At 44.3% G+C, this 20,971-nt stretch overlaps 2 protein-coding genes across 2 annotated transcripts in view; one reads left to right on the top strand and one right to left on the bottom strand.

Annotated features, from left to right (window-relative positions):
* Positions 1-20,971, top strand: part of BBS12 (Bardet-Biedl syndrome 12) — a 386,191-nt gene that overhangs the window by 131,020 nt on the left and 234,200 nt on the right. The window lies entirely within an intron of this gene.
* Positions 11,638-16,477, bottom strand: LOC138515259 (uncharacterized). Its single transcript, XM_069630192.1, has 6 exons — positions 16,448-16,477; positions 16,312-16,366; positions 13,593-13,916; positions 13,395-13,454; positions 13,056-13,214; positions 11,638-12,791 (listed from the first exon to the last, which is right to left on the bottom strand). The coding sequence occupies exons 1-6, from the start codon at positions 16,475-16,477 to the stop codon at positions 11,638-11,640; spliced, it is 1,782 nt and encodes a 593-aa protein (XP_069486293.1).

Here is a 20,971-nt window from a genome sequence, read left to right as displayed (position 1 = left end):
AGCGTTTGCTGCGGCTGTTGTGAAAACGTGTTTGAAGCGGGACTATTACCGATGGTGTGAAGGGCATAAATACGGATACCCGCAACAGGATGCTCATGATTGTTTACTCCCGAATTATCAATCTGTAGCAATACGGGCGATATGTCAGATGTTGAAGTCATATAACGTTTATCAGATGCTTAAAAGGGTTTATAAAACCATGGGTATGCGTGTACATGCGAGTGTGGGGGGCCTGCTAACAAAAACAATCTTGGAAATTCAAACGTGTCGCAAGCCTGAGAAAAAAATGAGATCTTTACGCCTGGCAGGCCCTGTGATTTTTAGAAACCATATAACCCGTTTAATGCAGAGAGACTTTTCTAACCTGTACAGGCTAAGGAGTAACCCGCAGAGGTGTCCGGTTCCGCAAAAGCTTGTTTTTTAAAAAAATGAAAACACAATAATACTGCTCCTTATATGTGTACCGTTGTTTCTAGGGTAACGTTTCTGGAGGAAAAACCGGACGTGTGTAGAGCTAGCTGATGCCTGTACAGCTGTGTGGGGAAAAACTTTTATACGCGATGCAGAAGGCGAGAATAGCGGTAAACACCCCACCCCGGCTGTGGCGTTTTGATGTACCGAGATTTCAAGATGCACGGATGTGTCAAAGTGTAATTTGTAGCACCATCAAGATGTCGGCGTGTGATGAATACGGTTCTGTATTCCGATACAACTGGGGTCTTTATACATGAGCCCTAGAACTGTTTTGAGGCACCACGTGGCTGAAATGTATGCAAGATTCCTACGCCTTAAAGGTCTTGTTTTACAGGCCTCTGAACTATGTGAACTATTGAATGCTACAAGTGTCTGGTGTCTACAGAGTTACAGGCGGGGTAACCACGTTGATGTGTATAGCCTGTTATATGATGCGTACAATAAAATATCAGGGGTGGTAACTGTTCGACACCCCGTACATGTATACCAAACAATATAAAGAAAAATTAAATAAAACGCCATACACCAACCCTGCGTCTGCTTATTTTTTTGTAGTGCATCAATGGCTAACAACACACGTTCAAGATTGCATGAATGCTATTATGATAAATCTGGTGTTGGGAGTTATGGGGGTGTTGATGCGCTTTATCGAAAATTACAGCGTGATAAACACCCCATCACGCGTGGAGCTGTTAAGACATGGCTATCCGGCCAGGAGACGTATACCCTTCATAAAAATGCTAGAAAACGTTTTAAAAGAAGAATGACCATTGTCGCGTCGGCAGGTATGCAGTGGCAGGCAGACCTGGCGGATGTTTCTAACCTTGAAAAGCAGAACGATGGTGCGCGGTACATTCTGACGGTGATAGATGTTTTATCAAAATATGCATTTGCAGAGGCCTTGCGGGATAAGACTGGTTCAAGAGTGGCGGCGGCCTTCAAACATATCTTCAGCAAGGGTCGCGTACCTGTAAAATTACAAACTGATGCCGGTAAGGAATTTCTGAATAGGCCCCTGCAAAACCTTCTAAAGCACCACGGCGTGCATCATTTTATAACCCACACGGAAGTTAAAGCGGCGATTGTTGAACGTTTTAATAGAACCCTAAAATCTAAACTATGGAGATATTTCACAGCCTATAATACACAACGCTATGTGGATATATTACAGCCTTTTATCGATGTGTATAATGACAGCTACCATCGGTCTATTAAAATGCCTCCCCGGGCTGTAACCTCTGAAAACTCATTAGCAGCGTGGCGAAACCTGTATGCTGGCCGGCTATCGGAGAAGATCAAGAAAGCATCCTTTCGTGTAGGGGACCACGTACGAGTATCCAAGTTAAAAGGTGTCTTTACAAAAGGCTACCAACAGTCCTTTACTGACGAAATTTTCATAGTGGCAAAAGCATCTGTGAAAGAGGGGGTATACATATATCAGCTGAATGATTATGCTGGTGAAGTTGTAAGCGGTAATTTCTACACAGAGGAGTTACAAAAGGTGATCGACGATCCCCAGCGTCTTTATAGGGTTGAGAAAATTATTCAGAGTAAAGAAAAGGGGTCTAAGAAACAGCACCTGGTAAAATGGCACGGATGGCCTGAGAAATTCAACAGTTGGGTCAACGCGGCCTCTCTAGAGGATCTAAAAAGCAGAGACGATCCCTGAGAAGAAGAAGATGGAAAACACCGGCTTTTATATCACCTTGCCCAGCAACGCCTCTTTAGATATATTCCCCAAAAACGAAATATCGGATTATTCTGTTAAACTGGCTAAACCCGTTAATTTACAAGGTCCGTGGGAAGCGGGGTTGATGGAGATTCAGTACCCCCATACCTGGGACACCCTGGACAAAAGAGATTCCTGGTATACCATCAGACGTGGAGAACCTGTTGAATTGATAAATGTGGGTTTTCCTCACGGCTTCTACCCCACAATACAGGCGCTGCTAGATACTATCAACAAATCAATCGCAAGTCTCGAGCGCTATGCAGATATACACCTGTTTCTAAATAACTCACGCCGTAAAGTATTTGTAAGATCACCCGATCTTACCGTGGAGTTTATATGTAGCGGGAAACTCTCGAGGGTGTTGGGGAACGTTCAGCATATAAAAAATAATACTAAAAATACGGACAAAACACGTGCAGATATTGATGGTGGATTTTACAGCCTCATGATCTACAGCGATATAGTAGAATACCAAAGGGTTGGTGACTCATACGCCCCCCTGATGCGGACCGCACAAGTCAAGGGCGAAAATAACGGCATTGTTAATATACAATACATGAAGCCTGATTATATTCCTGTTTCTAAGTGTCATTTTGATACCATCAACATCCAGATAAGGGACGATCAGGGAGATCTGGTCTCATTTAAATACGGGAAGGTCCTGGTGAAACTACACCTGCGCCCTAGACGCGAGAGAGACAATTAGAACATGGTAATCATGAAGAATTACGGGGAGCCGCACGCTTATAGGGATTATTACCGCAGACAGGCCGGTTATGGAAATCAGCCCTACTTCCAAGGTGCGCCGGTGATGTATGGTGAGGGGCTAGGAAGTATTTTTAGAAGTCTTTTTCGGAGAGCCATGCCCTTCCTGCGCAAAGGGTTTGAATTAGCCAAGCCGCATATGAAAACAGCTGCTACAAACATTGCTAAGGATGTGGTGTCTACTGCAACAACCTCCATCGCAAATCGTTTCAACCAACCAGCACAAGAGGGATCTGGGCTGGTTTACGTTGGTAAAAGCCCTGCAAAAAGAAAAAGGCGAGCGTCGCGCCGGCGGGGGCCTCCGAAGCCGCATAAAAAACGAAGAACAACCACCAAAGCCGCTCAGAAGAGAAAGCGCACGTCAAAGAACAGACGGGTCAAGCGAAATAAAAACAGACCCGGCATCAATATTTTCTAAAAGATGGCCTTTATCCACTGTGCCTCGGGGGAATGTGTGAAATCGGAACTAGATCTGTTTGTCGTGCCCCCGACACAGACAAGCATCGAAAACAGTTTTTTCATGGAAGTTGCGCCCCTAGCGGCACTATCACCATTAGCCCCCATCGAGTTTTACATATCGGGCTCAACAGAGACGTACCTGGATTTGAATGACACCTTGCTCTACCTAACCTGCAGAATAACAAAAGAGGATGGGACGGCTATCGGTGCAGCTGCGAAGGTGGCCACGATTGCCTATCCGGTGGCCACCCTTTTCAACCAGGTGGACATCACTCTAGGTGATCGCATGATTACACAGAGCGACAATATGTATGCCTATAGAGCGTATATTGAAAGCATTCTGAACTACAGCAATGACACTTTGGACACCCAGCTGACTGCAGGGCTTTTTTATAAGGACACGGCAGGGCATATGGAGGATTATGCTCTAAATGGAAACAACAAGGGCTTTATAAAGAGATCAGCGTATGCGACAGGTAGCAGAAACTTTGATTTACTAGGGCGTCTACACTCAGATCTGTTTTTCCAGGAGAAGCTGATGGTGAATGGTGTTGATCTGAAAATTAAACTCTCGCGAAATAAAGATGCTTTTTGTTTGAACAGTGATGATGCCGAAGCCTACAAACTGGTAATAGTATCAGCAAATTTTATTCATTAAAAGGGTCAGCGTGTCACCGACGGTCAGACTCGCGCATGCTGATGCTCTACAAGTATCTAACTTGAAATACCCTGTGGAGAGGACCTCCTTGAAAATCTTCAGTGTACCAGCGGGCAGCCGTGTCGCCAGTCAAGATAACTTATTCTTGGGACAGCTACCTAAAATAATCGTTATTGGCTTTGTGGATAACACCGCTTTTTCAGGGGATTACGCAAGCAACCCTTTTAATTTTAAACATTACAACATTAACTACGCCGCCCTTTTTAACACCGCTTTTTCAGGGGATTACGCAAGCAACCCTTTTAATTTTAAACATTACAACATTAACTACGCCGCCCTTTTTAAGGATGGGGTCGTCATCCCCGCCAAAGCCTACAGCCCTAGTTTTCAACAGAAAAATACAATTAGGGAGTATCTGGGACTAGTCTCCATCAGCGGCAAGCACATGCGCGATAAAGGATTTGTGATACCACGTGACGACTATGATGGTGGCTACACCTTGCTGGCTTTTGATTTGAGACCCGATAATGCATCACCAGGACATTATAATCTGATTAGGAATGGTAATTTACGACTTGAGGTCCAGTTTGCTGCAAATTTACCAAGTACTGTGAATCTCATTATTGTGGCCCTATTTGACTCTGTCATAGAACTCAACAACCAGCGACAGGTGCTGTACGATATGTAATGGATACCTACCAGATCATGCGTTTCCTGCGAAAAGACAAACATGCTGTGAAAACATTTCGAGGCGTGTATTAGTGTGATAACATTCCACGGAGTATACCGGGGGAACTGCCCATCAGCTTTGTTGTGAACACCGACCCCCAGCATCAAGAAGGAACACACTGGATAGCTATGTTTATAGACACTGTTGCAATAACTGTTTTTGATAGTCTGGGGTGTTTCCCAAGCCACCCTATATATGACGGCGATCTACTGGACTATGTTAAACATATAGCACCCATAGTACATTATAATAGAGCACAGGTGCAGCATTCTGAAGCCGTGACATGTGGGCAGCATGCTTGCTACTTTGTATCTAAAATGTCTGAGAAACAGGCACTGCCGGCTGTTATGCAAACCTACTCTCTTGATCTCAGGCAGAATGATCGGATGGTGACGGCTTTTGTGAACAAACGTAAATATCGCCGGCCCCCTGTAAATGTATATAGTTTTTGCCAGAAATGTAAGTGTGTTAATAATCAGTAGATATGTGTACAGGGCTAAATAAAAACATCTTGTACTTTTAAACAGCTGTCTCCTTCCTACGTGTGTCATGTTTAATATTTTTTTTTTTTAAACAAACAAAATGTTGTACTAGCCATGCTTGAAATAATTAGACGCAAAACGTATGGTTGGTATAAATAATAACGTTCTTTTATTACAAACAGAACCTTTGTTTATACAGGCTGTAGTGGGTATAGATATAAAGACATTTACATAAACACATATTTTATCACAAACAGCACATTTGTTTAATCAGCAGGTGTGCGTATACTTATAAAAAACAGATACATAAACCATATACATATACATATGACAAAGGTTAAAAACTGTTCTTAAAATTAAGAGAAAACACAGTTACACACTAAACCAGGCCTCGCGTTTGGGTTTATTTTTCTTTCTTCTTCTCTTTACGGAAATATCTAGGGACTCAACATCCTCGGACGTGGTTTTAACACCATTGTCTTTCAATGTCTCAAGCAGCTCGCGATGCCCCATGTTTCCCACTAAAGTGGCCGGAATGTTTAAGTCCGCAGCAGATTGCATGAACAGATCCCAGCCTCTAGGCTTTTTGTGTCTTCCAAAGGCCTGTGGGTTGGTAATGCTGCGAACTAAATCATGGACATTTGAACCTTTGACAGGCGTACCTTTATATACAAACTCCCCCTTTGCGTTCCAGGGTACCAGCCCCTGCTCACCGGTCATCTTGTTCAACAATAATTCCGCATTCTTACGATAACGGGGGTTAATGGTATTCAGGATTTCAGAGACCAGGGGATCAGAAACGGGGTGTCCGGGATTTGTGTTGCCGAGACTCGTAGGCTCTTCAGGGGGCATGTACAATGTTAGTTTGTTCTTCTCATTGGCGGCTTGTCTAAAATGTGTTAAGTATTTCTGGAGAATCGCGGAATAGAGGGTAACCTTGTCGTAGTCTGATAAATCATGCCGACGTAGGATATCTTGCATTTCAGAATCGATCCGGAGGGTTGCTGATTTTCGAATATCAGGCTCTTCCCTGTTATGGGTGCTCAGACCATCCAGCTGACGCTTGTCAACCAGATACATCTTCTGACTGTGCTCCATTAACCGCCCCCTAGAAGCCTGGTGATCAGAGGCAATGCAAGTCCTAGGAGCGCTCCTATGAAACCTCCAGATTGTTTTAAAAGCTTTCTTTTAACTTTTATGGAGGCCTGCTTGTTACCCAGCTTCTTGAGGATTAGCTTCTTCTTTTTTAAGACACCTAGTTGACGGCCGGATAGCGGTACGTTCCCCCTGACGGTATTGAAGGCAATCTCGGCTATAGCCGATACTAGATCATCAGAAGCCGAGCACAGAATGGCCCTGCGTTGCTGGGGCGGTGCCGTTACTAGCATTTTAAGGAGAGCGTAGTTCCGGCGTATACGTGCCGTCATGATGGTCGGTCGCTGGTACTAATGAGGTCTGTTTTGCACCTCACCGGGTTTTTCTAGTGGGCTTCTGTATGTAGACGACTGGTAAATCCGGATGGAAAATACCTGTGCGCAGTCGGTAGTCCTCTAAGGTGTTTGTCTTTAAATCCACCAATAAGTAGCCATAAGGTTTACGGGTAGCGTCTTCAAAGGCCTCCATGAAAAATCGGCTGTTACCCGGATACATCTGGCGTGCTAGAACCGAGAGTTGTTGTTTATCTCTGGGGTTCTTAAACAGAATGATATAACTGGCGTTTAGAGTTATCGAGCGGTTGCCCTTGCCCTTGTAGAATAAATTCTGTACAATGTAGCAGATACTAAGACTCCTATGATGTGAGTATTGTGTAAAAGCCTTTTCCAATTCGGGGCTCTGACCGCCCTCCATCATGAGATCATCTACGATAATCATGTTAATAAGGTTTGGTGGTAGCAACCGGTCATCATTCAGAGTCTCTGGTAACCCCTCCACAAACTTCAGATGCGGTATTTTAGAGGCCAGTTCGTTATACAAGTTCTGCCAGCACGAATAAAACCATATGACATTATCAGGTGGGGCCGACATGGTGGTGCGGGCATTTTCTAGGAGCTGTTTGATAAAATAGCTTTTACCGCAGCTGGAAGGACCCGCTAGCACGCATGAAAAAGGGTGTTGAAGGCGCGTGTCCATCATACACGATGCTTCCTTTTCAGTAACCGTAGGGTAATGTTTTGTAGTCGTTTGTGAGCACCCTTTTATCAAACACCACCCTCAAAGTCTTCTGCAGTGTCTGGGTGCTGATCTCCCAGCGTTTTTTCTCCCGCACTATGGATGGCTGCTGCACCACAATAGATTTGATGGTGTTTTCTAAAGTGTACTCGCGCACCAGCTCTTTCAAACTGTCAAAATTGATCTTCAAGCTGTTGCTGACGTTCAAAGTGATGCCTTTTACTTTCATACAGACCGCCACTGAGGATGTGCGATAGGAATATGTTTTGGGCCCTGCAGAAACAAATTCTATAATGTGCTCACCAGGAGCTAATTCACTTGTTAGATTACCCAGATAATCACCCATTGGGGGATTCACCTGGCCGGGGGCGCTAACAAAAATAACCGAATCGGTGTCGTGGTACAGACACCTCTCCTGGAGAGCATCCATGACTGTATAAAGTTCCAGACGTGCATGAGCGGTACTGAAACAGGCGATGAATATGTTTATATTGTTGGAGCACGTAGGGTACTCCTCAGCGTATTTCCAACAGAGGCATGCTGTTTCCTCATCTATAAACTGCAGGCTTGAAATGTCATAACCTGCGTCAAAAAGATAGGCTGTCAACTTATCAGGGTCGGTTATAATAGATGTGTTTGGTAAATTTGTTCTCTGAGCAAATTTACCCCATAAGGAATTTAAGCACAGCTTGGCTAGCTGCCGTCTGGAAGGGTTATTCTCGATGAATTCTGGTCTTAAGCGGATACCCTGATGTGTGTAATAGTCCTCTATGTACTTCTGGCGGGCTGCCTGGTCATCGCAGCCCTCGGGGTATCCTGAAGCTTCTTGTTTGCTCCGCAGGAACATACGAATGTACTCGCAAAAGAGTTCTACCGTAATGTTCTCAAAGTGCCATATTTCATGAATCTTCCCCAGACGGTACCCTTTCTGCAAGGCTACTTCTAACTCGACGGTACACCAGGTACCTGTGATCGAACGCTCCTCATCGCTATGTGTGCATTTTTCAGTCTGTTTTGACTCTGCACAAGCCATGCACAATGGGAACATGAGCTTACCAGAAATCCTCTGAGGGAGGACCGGAAAATAAAGCTTCTTAGGGGGGTACACCTGGCATTTGATCAGTCCAAAATACTGCTTAATATCCCCAAAATTTTCATAGATGATCCGTGGGTGTCCTAAAGGATAGGGTTTTGAATGATTGATAAAGGGGTAGAGGCTGGTGAAGTCTAAGTAATGTATCTTCTCACCAGGGGCTGTTTCGTGGTAGAGCTTGATGGCATTAGTCCTACCTCCAAAAAGAGCGTCACGCGGTTCTAGGGGTTCTGGTAAATTCTTATGCTTGAGAAAAATCTTTAAATCAGAATCTTTTTTCAACATTTCGGTCCACTCATGCTCCCAAAGCGTAATAACGCGCAGACCCCGGGTCTCAAGAAAATTCTTTTTTAAAAGAGTTCTCCTGTAAAGATGATCATACGTACACGCCGTCAGGGTGTTATAGTCATCTTTCTTATAACATTGTGGACACCCGTGATAAAAACACCCATTAAACTCATAGGCCATCTGCACACCGTTTAAAGACGCATAGCCGTCTAGAAAATAGGGTCCGATCTTTTTCTCTCCTCCGCGCAGGGCATGTTGTATAGGTGTCTTGATCTGTTCAGACATATACATTAGCCACTGGATGGAGGGTGTGGAAAATCGTTTCTGGCGGCCATGATACATGTCTGGGGGTATGAGGGCTATTGTTTCAGACTTTAGAAACAGTTGCTTGTATATATGCATACACATGCTAGCCAGGGTGATGAATGTAAAGGGATCTACATATGTAACAAAATGTATCTTCATCTCGGGGTTTTCAGGATCATCCATAGTGTGGACCTGTCGGGTCATGTCTATGATGCCGTCTCGAAAACTGTTGCAGGCTGTTCTCAAAATATTGACGTCTTCACGACAATAGGCTTTTAGTTCTCTCTTAAAATCAAAAACCTGTGTTCGGGCCTCCGTATACCATTTAAGAAACGCCTCCTTGTCATCAGGCATCATGTATTCTGACCCATAACACTCCATAGGGGGTATGGCTCCCACATAGCTCTGATTCTGGACTGTATTAAAGAAATGGGGGAAATACCCTTTGGACCCAGGGAAGCCAAAAGCCTTAGGCAGTTTGCTTAATTTCATGGGTAGAAAATTCAAACTGTCGATAAAGCGGATTTTAAGGTCTGGCACAGCGAGGAGTTTCAACTTTGCACCCTGAGTTATCAGCTTGACGTCGACTCTCTCTTTAATCAGTTGTTGTATTATGAAGAAGCCATCCTAGCCCTGACTGTTGTGTGCCAAAAAGCTATACCCGTGGAATTTTTTTGTCAGAAATGTTTTAATGAAGCGGCTGACGCAGTCAATTCCAGCGAATGACCAGCGGTCGTCACGAGTCAGATGCCTGGCATAGATATAGTTGGGTATGTGTATGCCGGTCTCCTGCATGCACTCCATATCAAAGATTATGTAATTCTCGGTTTTGGCTATTTCTTTCGGGTGTGTCATATAACACTGGTGTTCATCCCCAGAGACCACTTCTACATCACAGCGGGGACATATCCGACCCTTGCATTCATGATTGGCCTTTATAAAACGGCCACAGGAACTGCAGTCTGTTTTTAGATGACATACGACTGTACCTTGAGCCGCCTTTTCAACGTGTTGTTGAAGACAGTCTTTGGATCGGGCAAATGTTTTACACCGGGGACATTTAAAGCCTGATTCACTGGTCACCACGCAACCGTCTCTCTGACACATGTTACAGTGTAAGTGGCACCTGTGAGCGGTTTTATTGCTGTATATGTGACAACAATGCAGGCATAAATTGCGAGCCCCTAGGAAACTCTGAAGGTTTAAGATTCCATAATAGTGCTGCTCGTGGTGTAAAATATATATAGTGTTCTTATTCACATTGTCACCTGCCGGGAAGTATTTCCAAACCCTGTCATCATTATACAGGATTTTGATAGGCACACCAAAGTGATCCTCAAATAAACGCAGATCATTAAAACCAACCATAACATCAGGTGGTATACCCAATACGCTGTGAACCTCCATAGCTCTTGCCTGAATGTATCCATCTGTAACGGTTCTAGGCTCTAGCAGGCCTATAATGCTTGCAGCCATACATATGTTCAGGTCCCCGTAATTAAAATCCAAGAGCCAGCGTTTCTTCTTGGAAACCACCATACTGTAAAGGGTTTTCTTCAGGGGTCTGTACACACCACCCTCTCTAGCCCTGACAACCACCGACACCAGTCTCAAGGGCTCGGTCACGACCAGTTCCGCCTTACTTTGTAGCAGTTTTCCAATGTTTTCTAGAAACTGCAAAACATCAAAGGTCTGCCGAAACGATCGCCTGGTGAAAAGAGGCCTGTTTAAAACAGTGCTGTCTAGGCGTATCTGGACAAAATCGTTAGGCCCAACCGTTTCAAGAATCTGAGAGATGAGCCTTTCAGTAGTTTCTGTGATCACTAAGAGTCCTTGACCGGTTGATCTTAACCTATCCAGATTTATAAAGCGGAACACCTCATAGTGTTCAACGCTTCGAAACTTTGGTAGATCTCGCTGGTATGTGCCCATACTCTGCAAGAAAACCGCGTCAGTTTCATCCGGAGGGGGTGTGTTTTGGGGTTGAGCCTCTAAATCTTTAAGGGCTCGCTGCATGATGATCATTTTAGCTTTTCTCAGGCGTTTGAGAAACATTTTTCGCTGCCTGAGGGTTTGAAGCCATTTTAAACGGCGTGCCGGTAAATCTTTTAAAGAGATACCTCGTTTTTTAACAAGGTTTGAGGGGGTGTATGTGTTTTCCAACACTGTCTGCAGTGTTTCGGGCGTAGCATTTAAGCAGGACTCGGATGTACCCATCCCAGGGTCCACCCCTGTGCTTAAAGGCTCTGGGGGTTCTGCAAAACCAGACCTGGTCGGTATATGCTTTTGTAACACCCATTTCTTTTCAAGTTTGTTTTTACGAGTTGGTGGTGTGTTCTTTTTCATCCTTTTTTTAGCTATGGTGTTCACCCTGTTTTTAGAAATCCTAGCGAAAAGGGCTTGTTTGGCCTTAGACACGCGCTTACGCATGTCTACTAGATGTTTTTTACCAAACAGATGTCTCAAGCACCAGGCCTGGCGTCATAATCTAGAGCTGTTATGCGGGCCTGATAAGTGTTTTTCCTTTCGCAGTTTTTTTAAACCGGGGGCCCGAAATAACTCTTTTACAACGTGTCCCTTTTTAGAAGCACGGATATTTACAAAACTGTTGGCTGTGTTGAGATTCACAGGCGCTGGGTTATTTAAGGGTTGTACATTCGAATCTGTACAATAAATGCTGGGTATGCGTCTTTGTTGGTTTATACCGTTGGGCCCCCTGTAGGACAGATCAAGGGGTTTCGGGGAATATCCTGTTTCACGGATGACAGATGCATATCCGCAGTTTTGAGACCCTATTTTTATGGGTGAATCTGAAATTATTATAATAGGTGTCGCCTCTAGGACGACCCTGGTGTTAGGTTGAACACCCACACCTTCTAGAGCTTCAGAAGTCCTAATAGATCTCTTGGTGTTAGGGACCGTAGGTGTGTATGCCTGGGGTGGTGTTATATCTCTACAGCCCGGGGGCCACAAGAGCTGATGACCAGAGCCTATGCGGATGGGGATTGCTGGCGAGTACACAGGTGGTGGGGTGATCTCACCCCAAGCCGGAGACCCCTGTGGCGGACTATCAGAGACTATGCGGTTGGGGCTCGTTGGGGAGTACAAATGAGGGGGTGGGCTCTTACCACAGCTGGGGGTCCACGGACGTGGGCTAACCGTCCCTCTGTCTAAAAGTTTTTCGGAGCCCACTACCGGGAGCCCCGGGCCCGGTATAAGCGCACCCCCTGTCTGTGTCTCCTGGGGAGATACAGCATTAACAGGTGCTACAGGTATGAGTGATTCAATAGGCAGTGGTATATGATTGTTGGGAACAATAATATGTTGGGGGTTAATGGGTACTACAACATTTGCAACCCCTTGAGACACCCGTCCCCTTTTAAGAGATAAGCCCCTCTTTTTATTTAAAATGAACTTGTTTGCAGACCCTTGAGACACCCGCCCCCTTTTAAGCGCTAAGCCCTGCTTTTCATTTAAAAGGAGCTTTACTGCCCCATCTAACACATCATTACAAACAGCGACTTTATACAACAGCGGTGTAGGCGGCTGACCTGCAACTGGCGGGGTTCGAGCTGTCGGGGTCACAGTGGACGGCTGCGCTATAACTTCTTTCTCAACAGCAGCAGCACACGCCCCTAAAATAAAAGAAAAAAAAACAGTTTTAGTTTTATATTAAAGACCAAGTAATACATTACGGCACATTGTTCAGGTCAAACTCGAGGTATACGAACCCCTTTAAAATATTAAAAGAAACTGTATGATAAAAATTAGGCCTGTGCAGCACTCTGTAAAACCCCATAACGGACCGCGCATGTTCTTCTAAAGACACGTTGAAATATTAACGACACCTGCTATGGAAAAAAAAGAGTAGCTCTCAGTGATCCTTTAAGCATACTTACATTCTGTACCCCAGCCAGGGTGCTTCCTTTTTAATGACGGGTTCACTGCAGGTGTTGGGTATCTGGCATGGGTCCTGGGGGTGGCATCAGAGGCTGATGGTCCAGCGGTCTGTGGATCTGAGGAGGGGCGTGATGCCGTTGGTCCCACACGGGGTGTATCTGCAATAAAAACCAAAGAAAACAGTTACCACCAGGTTCTACATCAAATCGTCACATGGCAGACCTATGTTTCAAATACATCATCATGTTTTACACTAAAGACTCAATTTGTGGAAAGCATCGGGACTCCTATAAAAAAAAAAGCATACATGCTTTACAGGGTTCACCTATAATAATTACCTGCTACAAGAGCCGATGCCTCTCGCACACCTGCAGAAGCGGCGCCCGCATGGATCACCGCTAGAAAATAAGGAAACAACATATGTTATTGTAAATACCCATTATTAAATAACTATAATCATCTTATGCTCGTGCCATAAAAATACATTATGTATATTAATAACAGTTACTAATAACATCTGTATTAAAAGTACACACCGGCGGTATTGATACTAGGAATTCCGTATTCTGCCAAGAGGTCGATAAGTGCTTCGGAATTTATACATGCGTCTTCCAAGGAGGCATCCCATGCAGCATAGCCATCTGCTGGACGCAATAAATAAAATAAATAGATAAATAAATAAGCCTCGGGTCTCCCATACTGCAAATGCCCAATCCTTGGGGGTAACAGCCACCCCCACGTACAAGAAGCACAACAACCCCTGCTTGGGGCCCTTATTAACTGTGGACCCTTGGGGATCAACTCGATGGGGACCTGGACAGGGAGGCTAATAGTTCTGCCCAGCCTTGATGCATAACATTCTTTAAAATGTACAATATACCACACATTTTATCCCAAAAAAAAAACCTTATCCCCAGTGTGCGGGTCAAACCGTGTCACAAAAGAAATGAATGGCCATTTTGCAAATGTGGAATACTTTTTTTTTTCGTTGGTGCCTAAGACACTCTTATGGCCCAGGCATACCCCAGCCAACCAATGGTTCTGGGTTGGGGCTAGTCGCTTTGACTGGGGTTGTTGAATAAATATTATTTAAAAACCCAAAGTGACCCATTGTGGTGTTTCCTTGTGCTAGCTTTATCAAACAATAACATCAAACATAGTGCAAATGCCTTGCAGAGTTATTTCAAAACAGCTTTCTGAAAGTTAATGGCTTAATTGGAGCAGTAAATATGCTCCTGTTGTAAAATAAAATGCCTAAACCAGGTGTGCCATCATCCCTTTGATTTATAAAGAACAGGGTGTATACTTCAATGAATGCCTGTAACCCGCGGGTCCTTTAAAGCTTCTGTAAACCTTTATTTATTTCTTTATTTATTTATTTTTTGTCTTAAAAGAACATGCATGTCTTTTAAAAATGAATGCGGAATTCCTCACGTGTGTTTTATAGATACTTTAAACCAGGGCTCAAGTCAGGGTAGATGAGAAACATTGACTGGCCACTTTGAATTTATGAGTTAAAGGCGTCATCGTGTATCAAACATCAGACACATCACCAGTGCACTATAGAGCAGGATGAGAAATAAACAACTAAAAGTTAAATGTCCCTTTTTGGTACTGCAATATCCAGGGAAAACATTTGTATTCGGCCTTGGATTTTAAAGCCTGCCCACTTTTTAACCTTTTCAGAAACACGATCAGAAGAAAATATCCTTGCTTGGTTTTGTGAGTGTGTTGATTTTATGGAAGGCAAATGCCATTCAGCCTGTGCAATTTGGGTGGTTATGCAACGCCATTTTAATAAAATGTGCATAATTCACATAAATTGCACAGGACAAATGGCCTTTTGTTTTTGAGCCCCCTCATGCCCCCACCCCCTACCCATGGATCAGGGAGGGGGCCCATTTTTAAATGAGTCCTGGAGGGGTGCACAGGAATGGCTAGGCCCTGTTCACCCCTCCAGGACGAGCACAGTGAACAGCCTCAGTGCCGCCTGATGCCAGAGGCCCAGGCAAGCGCGTTGCAATAGATAAGGATTATCTTATCTATTGAAAAGCGCTTGCCTGGGGCTCTGGCCTGAGTGCGGTGTCTTTGTTCACCAGCCCCCAGCAGCACAACATCAGAGGCACAATGTGCGCCTCTTGCAAAAGATACACGTTTTTCTTTTTAAAAAGAAATACAGACTTGTATTTGCATTAAGATAACAGCTGTTTGCAGTTGTCATCTTAATGCGGATACAAGTCTGTATTTCTTTACAAAAGAAAGACGTGTATCAGCATTGAGATGTTTGCGGTATGCAGAGGCCATCCACCCCATGTAGATGCTAATGCAGATACAATGGACGGATGATGGCTGCAAACCGCAAACATCTTAATGTAAATAGCCTGCGATGGTGCGGGCTGCATTAGGGGCGCCTGGTCCATAGAGCTTTAGAGGAGCTGGGCCCCCAGGACCTCATAAGGAGGCCTGTCTCATGAAAGGGGGCTGTCAAGGGACTACACTTAAGGCACGTTTGGAGGGGAATTATGGTTTGAGCAGTAATACTTAAACCCCGTCGCCTCCAAACGCTACTTGTGTGTGTGTGGGTGTGTGTAATGCTTAGACAACCCCCTTTCAAGGACTAGGACTGTTTTTCATAAATGCAGCCCTATCTCATGAAAGGGGGTTGTCTAAGCGCTACACACACCCCCACACACAAGTAGCGTTTGGAGGAGACTGGGGGTTTAAATGTTACTGCTCAAAGAAGCACATATTATAATTCATTCATCACTGCCTAAAATGCGCTTAAATTGTAAAAAATAAAAAACATTTCAGATGTGCGCTATTGTGCATGCCTGGCAATGCCCCCCTACTACAACAACACGATAAAACAGGGAACACTACAGTTTCCAATGGGCACATAATCATGGCAAAGGGGAACCAGAGCCCCAAATACAGACAAAGACACCCGCAAAACCGGGACACCTCAGCACACCCCGCCACGGGGCCCATGGCTATGCATGCACAATACAGATGGCCACATTATTATTATCATTATTTTTTCAAAAGACAGGTCGGACTGGCAATTGTTTTTTAAAAAGCTAATATGGTGCAACTACACATATGTCTTTAAAGCACCACACGCTAACCAATGTTTTAAACATAGCGGCCCCCAGCATTTACCCCAGCGTCTAACAAACAAACATATTCTGTACCTATGTACATGTATATATTTTTAAACACAGTGGCATGCCAATAATTGAATATAAAAGATAGTACCTGGGGCAGGACTAAAATCTAGTACATCCCCTAGTGAAAGGTCTGGGAAGAGGTCCTGTAGATAAATTAGGAAAAGTTAGCATTTTACATAAAACTAATGGAGGCTGCCGCATGTCAGAGTTTATAGACCCCTTACCTGATCGTTTGTCTGATGCTGCTCCTGCATGGTAGCTGTAACGAGCACGCACGATGACTTCACACACACACACTGGGGCTGCAGTTGGTTAATTCTTAACAGGCGTCACACAAGGGCTGACAACAGTTAAACCACCCCTCTTTATAATGGTATCTCAAAAGTGGCGGGCTTTGCAGATATCTGTGAAATTAACTCCAGATGGTCACCAGCTTCTGCCACTCAAGATAAGGCCCTAGGACTTTGAGCCCGGATCTAAGGGTGTTGGGGGAAGGGGAGGGCTGGGGGCTGCATGGTCAGCCGGATACCATCCTCCCGGAAATTTCAAGGGCTCCTCCACCACCTGGGGCTGCAGGGGTGTGGCAACATCCCCCGGAAATTCAAAGTGATCCATCAGAGCTGCCCCTCGGGGCTCAGACCACAGCACTGCCACCCCACCCATCCTGCTGAGGGCTGCAAGAACAGACCATGCGGACACCGCGGCCATTTCCGGCCTCCCCTGGAATTTCAGAGATCAACAGCATATCCGCTGGGCCTGTTCCTGTTGAATTACAGCTGTAACACCACAGGGATGGGCCCAACATCTTCTTTTGAGCTCTCTCTATATATATAGACGGCTGGCAGGGGTGTGGGGTGAACATGGCTTGCGCAGACCCTTGTGCATGTCATTTTGCAGCCTGAGTGCCTTGAAAAGGACAGAGACCTCCACTGATGGCCCAGTATTCACAAATGGACCCTTGCAGAACCTTCGGGTCTTGCTTCACAAGCCTGTTGGACTCAGACCCATTACCCCAACATTTATGATGAATATTATTCATAAATTATTATAATTTTTTTTTTTTTTTTTTTTTTTAAATGTTTTCTCCCCAGCATAACCGGCCGGAAAATTATGAAAAATTAATTTTTCATAAGTATAAAAAAATTATTACTTTTTTTTAGTTTATGAAAATGAATTTTTCATAATTTGCCATTTTTTATATATTTACAAATGTATTTTCGATTTTTTTATTTTTATTTTTATTTTTTATTTTTCTAATTCTTACCTGTCTTATTATAAGTGTAGACACCCTGCCACACTATACTCAAGACCCGCTTTAACACCGCCACCCCTAGTCACCGCGCCCCTAGCTTCAATCTTATGTTTACCTTACCGCACCTGCCCGGTCGCGCTGATGCTGTTAAATCCGAATTTCAACCCGTTCCTCAGGATTGGCTTGGACCTCCAGCCAAAACACTGCTATATATATATATATATATACGCCCTACACGCCACGCCCCACCCTTCAAAACCCCGCTCCACACTTCCGGTTCTTTGGGGGGCATCCGGAGGAAGTCCCCTTGGGGCCCCAACCCTTGGGGGGACCTTCCCGATAGCCCCCATGATGTCACATCCGGTGGGACACCCCCGCTAAGGACCCAGGGCCTGTTAAACACACCTACATCACTTCCGGGACAGGATTTTGCCCAGGCAGAACTTCCGGGGGAAGCCCCAGGGGGCCACGCCTAGGATATGACGTCATAGGGACCGGATATCCCGCCCTAAAGGGGCGTGGAAAGCTGTCAAGGCTTGTTTGATGAGGAAAGGTATCAGGCTTTACTACTCATAGGGAGACCTCAATCTCCTGGGCATTATCTGGCGTGATTTCATTATCTTCAAAGCACAGTGTAAATGTAAAAGAAAAAGGACATGCCTTCCTTTTGAACCTCCTCAAGTCCTCCGAGGTGTGCTGAATGTGGATTATCCACCTGGCACACAATATGGAGCCTATGCTGATCACCTGCGACGGTCAAACCCTCCCGCTCTACACAGCAAAGTTCAGAAAATGTAACTTTCTCATAACCCTAACCTTCCTGCAGCAGAAAGTGAAAACAGGCTGAATCTCATGGCCATCCCATTGTGTGGGCCATTTAGTTGTCTGCCAGACTAGACGGGTGGACCCGAGTGTCCGATCTGATAAGTACCCGAGGCTTCGGTGAGAAACACAGATTGGAATTTGAAGTTTGTAACACAGTGCCTCAGCAAAAATAATTGCATCTGGGCACAGCAGCCAAGAAAGAAAAAAAAACCAAAGCAATAAGAAAACGAATCAACAGATGTGTTTTTAGGACTTATAGAAAAGGTAGCTAAAATGTGATGTTGCGAAGAGTCTGTAGTAGACGACTCCAAAGCCATTTGCCGTATACCAAAAATCGATGATCACCCCTGGAAACACATCTCAAGTTAGGGGTATCCACTAAGAAAAGATGATCCGAGGGAAAGGTTTGTGGGGGTGTGTACCAAGTAATCTTACTTTCAAGATACTTTGCCACCATTTAAAAACCAGGAAAATAATCTTGAAGATCCTGCTATGAACGTTGAGCCAATGCAGGGATTGCATTAAGGCAGTGATACCATCGTGTTTCGTAAGTCTCAAAACAAGGCGAACTGCAGTATTTTGAAATTGCTGGAGGTGTTGTAAATATTCGGGAATGCCAGCGTAAAGAACATTGGCATCATACAACGTCTGTTTAAAGAGGCAACAATTGTGGGGTGGTCTTCCTTTGGGATTAAAGGAAGTACATAACAAAGGAGGCAGAGTTTGTAAAAAGAGACATTGACCTCAACAATTTGAGTGGAGGGAAATCGACCAGCATAAAGGAAACCCAGGTTCTTTCCTTTACTCGCAAAGTTTGTGGGGAGACCAAAGCGCATGCATAGGTGGGAGAGATAAATAAACGTTCCTTTAAACTGTGCCTCGGGTCGAACATGATAAACTCTTTGTTATTGGGATTTAACTTGAGTTCATTGTAGAGCATCCATCAACGAAGTTCATCCAGACAGATAGTCAAGATAGTCACTGGTCCGTTTGCTTGGACATAGCCTATGAGTGGTACTTTACTTTACGAGATTTATTGCTTGCATCCATGGACCCTGGGCCTTGAGGGTGAGACAAAACATATACAACATAAAAACAAATAAGCCCTGGGGAATCCTATATTCAGCTGGCGAAAAAGGCTGCCTATGGGAACAGATGAGTTTTCAGTTTCTTTTTAAATGTTTCAGTGCATTCCAAGCATCTCAGCTCTGGATGCAGATTATTCTATACTTTTGGGGCAATGGGTGAGAAGGCTGTGTTGGACACTAACAGTATGGCATTTGGGAGTGGTGAGAAGATTCTGATTATTAGATTTTAATAATCTGTCATATGATTTTGTGACCAGTAGTTGTTGTAGATATCCTGGCATCTTACCCGATCTACCCTTCTGAACAATGGTTAGGATTCGAAAACGGATCCTCGTTTCAATCGGTAGCCAGTGTAGAGAGCGTCTGGCCGATGTGACATGGTCCCTGCGTTTGAGCCCCATCACTACTCTGACAGCTCCATTCTGACAAACCTGGAGTTTATTCTGGCTAGTTTTATCAATACCTATGAGTAAACTAGAGCAGTGATCAATTGTTGCCCCGATGATTGCTCTAGCAATCATTTCCACATTCTCTTGGGAGATCAAGGGTCTTAAATGAGCGAGCAACTTTATATAAATATGCGCATGATGACACAAGGCTGCTTACATATGGTCTCATGGCAAGATGCTGGTCAAGTACTACTCCAAGAGTTTTCACGTTCTTCAGCGGAGCAATAATTTCTGTCCCTATGTGAAAACTCTCATATGCCATGCCTAGTTTCTGTAGCATACGAATAGACACAATTACCATCTGCTCGTTTTTGTCCTTAGAGTGATAATTTATTGTGAATCATCCATGACTCAATGAGGTCAAATACTTTGTTAATTTCTGTTTCATCCAATTCATGATTCCCGGTAAGGGAGACGACACACTGCGTAATTCGGGAAAAACTACGCCCTCATGCGCCAGCCTAGCAAACAGTTGGACAGTGAAAATATTATAAAAACATAGCGAGGTGGATGCCCCTTCAGGGACCACACAACCAACATTAAATGGTATCTATTCAGCTTCTCCAAGGTAAACCCTACTTTCGCGATTGCCAAGAAAAGAGGACACCCATTGAATAGCAAGTGGTGAAAAGTTTGCAACTTCCTTTAACCTGGTGGACATGATTGAATGGTCCACCAGGTCAAAAGCGGCCGATAGATCCAGCAACATTAGTAATGAGGCTTCATTCCTGTCCATACAAATAAGTAGCTTAGATTTAAGCTCAAGGAGTGCAGTCTCAGTACCAATGTAGGCGGGCATGATTTAATAATCATTGTTAAGTACATCTCATTTTTGCATTTGGTGGGTTTGAGCCGTTTAATGATAGTATCCAGATCCTTTAGTGAGATTGTCGTAAAGTTAAAAACAGAATGCAAGGGCATTTCTCAAAAACCCACTTTGGTGTTGCATTTTCTTGACTCGGGTTATTGTTTTTCTCCATAATTGTGTTTATGATTTTCGTCAGTTTATCCTGCAACACTTGTATCAAGTCACACCAAACGGTGTTATTTTTAATCCGTTTTTCAGGAGTGGTGTGATTAGTTAGTTCCTGCTCCTTTAGGATGCTAAAAAGCTATTTGGTATCCGACTGGGCA

This window comes from Ambystoma mexicanum, chromosome 6q (assembly GCF_040938575.1).
Source record: "Ambystoma mexicanum isolate Mex_15411 chromosome 6q, UKY_AmexF1_1, whole genome shotgun sequence".
In the NCBI taxonomy this organism is placed as follows: domain Eukaryota; kingdom Metazoa; phylum Chordata; class Amphibia; order Caudata; family Ambystomatidae; genus Ambystoma; species Ambystoma mexicanum.
The sequence above is the reverse complement of the archived record's forward strand: the minus strand, read 5'-3'. Positions and strand labels throughout refer to the sequence as shown.

Bases quoted from the DNA above. Each gene is read 5' to 3' on its own strand.
- LOC138515259 (XM_069630192.1), bottom strand. From the start codon at position 16,477: ATGCAGGAGCAGCATCAGACAAACGATCAG. The intron at 13,917-16,311 runs GTACTATCTTTT...TACATTTTAAAG, and splicing joins AGATTTTAGTCCTGCCCCAG to AATGTTATGCATCAAGGCTG. The intron at 12,792-13,055 runs GTAAGTATGCTT...CTTTTATTTTAG, and splicing joins CCCTGGCTGGGGTACAGAAT to GGGCGTGTGCTGCTGCTGTT.